The 1,599-nt window shown below is 47.4% G+C and overlaps 1 protein-coding gene across 1 annotated transcript; it reads left to right on the plus strand.

Moving 5' to 3' along the window:
• LOC111992303 (15-cis-phytoene desaturase, chloroplastic/chromoplastic) lies at nucleotides 1–1,599 on the plus strand. Its single transcript, XM_024024175.2, has one exon. It carries the CDS (start codon nucleotides 34–36, stop codon nucleotides 1,552–1,554), a length of 1,521 nt encoding a protein of 506 aa, XP_023879943.1. The 5' UTR covers nucleotides 1–33; the 3' UTR covers nucleotides 1,555–1,599.

The following is a 1,599-nucleotide window of genomic DNA, read 5'->3' on the forward strand; positions in this document are numbered from 1 at the left end:
CGAAAACAAAACCAGAGCCGAGAGAAGCACGCAATGCACAACAGTGGCCATCAAGCAATAACAAAAGCATCCCAAACCTCATCCAATCCAATTCAATCCAAACCAATGACTCTCTTCCTCTCTTTGCCTCAACTCTCAGCCCAAAACATCCACATCCACACCCACACTCACCATCACCGTAGCATCCGACTCAAACTCCAAGCATCACTGCCACTCTCTTCCAATCCCCCACAATCCAACCAATCCTCATCTTACTCCAAAACCGGTGTCATAGTCATCGGTGCCGGCCTCGCGGGTCTTGCCGCCGCCACTCACCTCAACTCCCAGAACATTCCTTTCCTCCTCCTCGAAGCCTCCGACGCCGTCGGCGGCCGTGTCCGAACCGACTACCTTGACGGCTTTCTTTTAGACCGGGGCTTCCAAATCTTCATCACTGCTTACCCTGAAGCCCAAAAGCTCCTCAACTACCAAGCCTTAAACCTCCAAAAATTCTATTCAGGCGCTCAAGTTTATTACGACGGAAAACTCCACACCGTTGCAAATCCTCTACGCCATTTCTGGGACTCCCTAAACTCCCTCCAAAATCCAATAGGATCACTCCTCGATAAGCTTCTTATTGCGTCGAATATAATTCGTGTTCTCACCAAATCAGACGAGGAAATTATTACCTCAAACGAAATTCCCACCATTGATTTGTTGAGGAAAACCGGGTTCTCGGACTCCATTGTCGGTAGGTTCTTCAGGCCTTTCTTTGGTGGGATTTTCTTCGACAAAGAGCTTGAAACCTCGTCGAGGTTGTTCGATTTTATCTTCAAATGTCTTGCTCTCGGTGACAATGCTCTTCCCGCCAATGGCATTGCCGCAATTCCACAACAATTAGGGGACAAATTGCCACCCGGTTCCATCTTGTTCAATTCTAAGGTTGTTTCGATCGATTTCGATGGATCCGAATCCGAATCACCGCCGAGTTTGAGGTTAGAAAACGGTGACGTTTTGAGGAGCGAACTTGGTGTCATAGTTGCCGTTGAAGAACCCGAAGCTCTTAAGCTTTTGCGAGAGACAAAGCCAAACCCAAAACCAGTTCGAACCACGGTTTGTTTGTATTTCAGTGCGGATCGGACCCAAGTCCCGGTTCGCGAACCCGTCTTGTTTCTAAACGGGTCGGGTAAGGGGATTGTGAATAACATGTTCTTTGCAACCAACGTGGCTCCTTCTTATGGCCCACCAGACAAGGCTTTGATATCAGTGTCGTTGATTGGGATGTTTGAGGATATGTCCGATGATGATCTGACGGCTGAGGTTGTTCAAGAGCTTTCGGGTTGGTTTGGAGAACCAATATTGAGGTTGTGGAGGCATTTGAGAACGTATCGGATCGGGTATGCACAACCGAATCAGTGTCCACCAACGGATTTGATGAAAAATCCAAGAGTCGGGTCGGGCGTGTACGTGTGTGGTGATTATTTGACTTCGGCTACATTTGATGGGGCTTTGGTTTCTGGGAGGAGAGCAGTTGAAGCTTTGCTTAGAGATAGGGTATCCACTTCTGTTTCATAACTTATTGATTTATTAGTTAATTCATTTTCCACTCCTTATTTCTCA

The sequence above is a fragment of the Quercus suber genome, unplaced genomic scaffold (assembly GCF_002906115.3).
Source record: "Quercus suber isolate HL8 unplaced genomic scaffold, Cork oak 2.0 scaffold_86, whole genome shotgun sequence".
NCBI lineage: Eukaryota > Viridiplantae > Streptophyta > Magnoliopsida > Fagales > Fagaceae > Quercus > Quercus suber.

What these genes read in the sequence shown, in the direction of transcription:
- LOC111992303 (XM_024024175.2), top strand. Translation starts at nt 34, where the DNA reads ATGCACAACAGTGGCCATCAAGCAATAACAAAAGCATCCCAAACCTCA.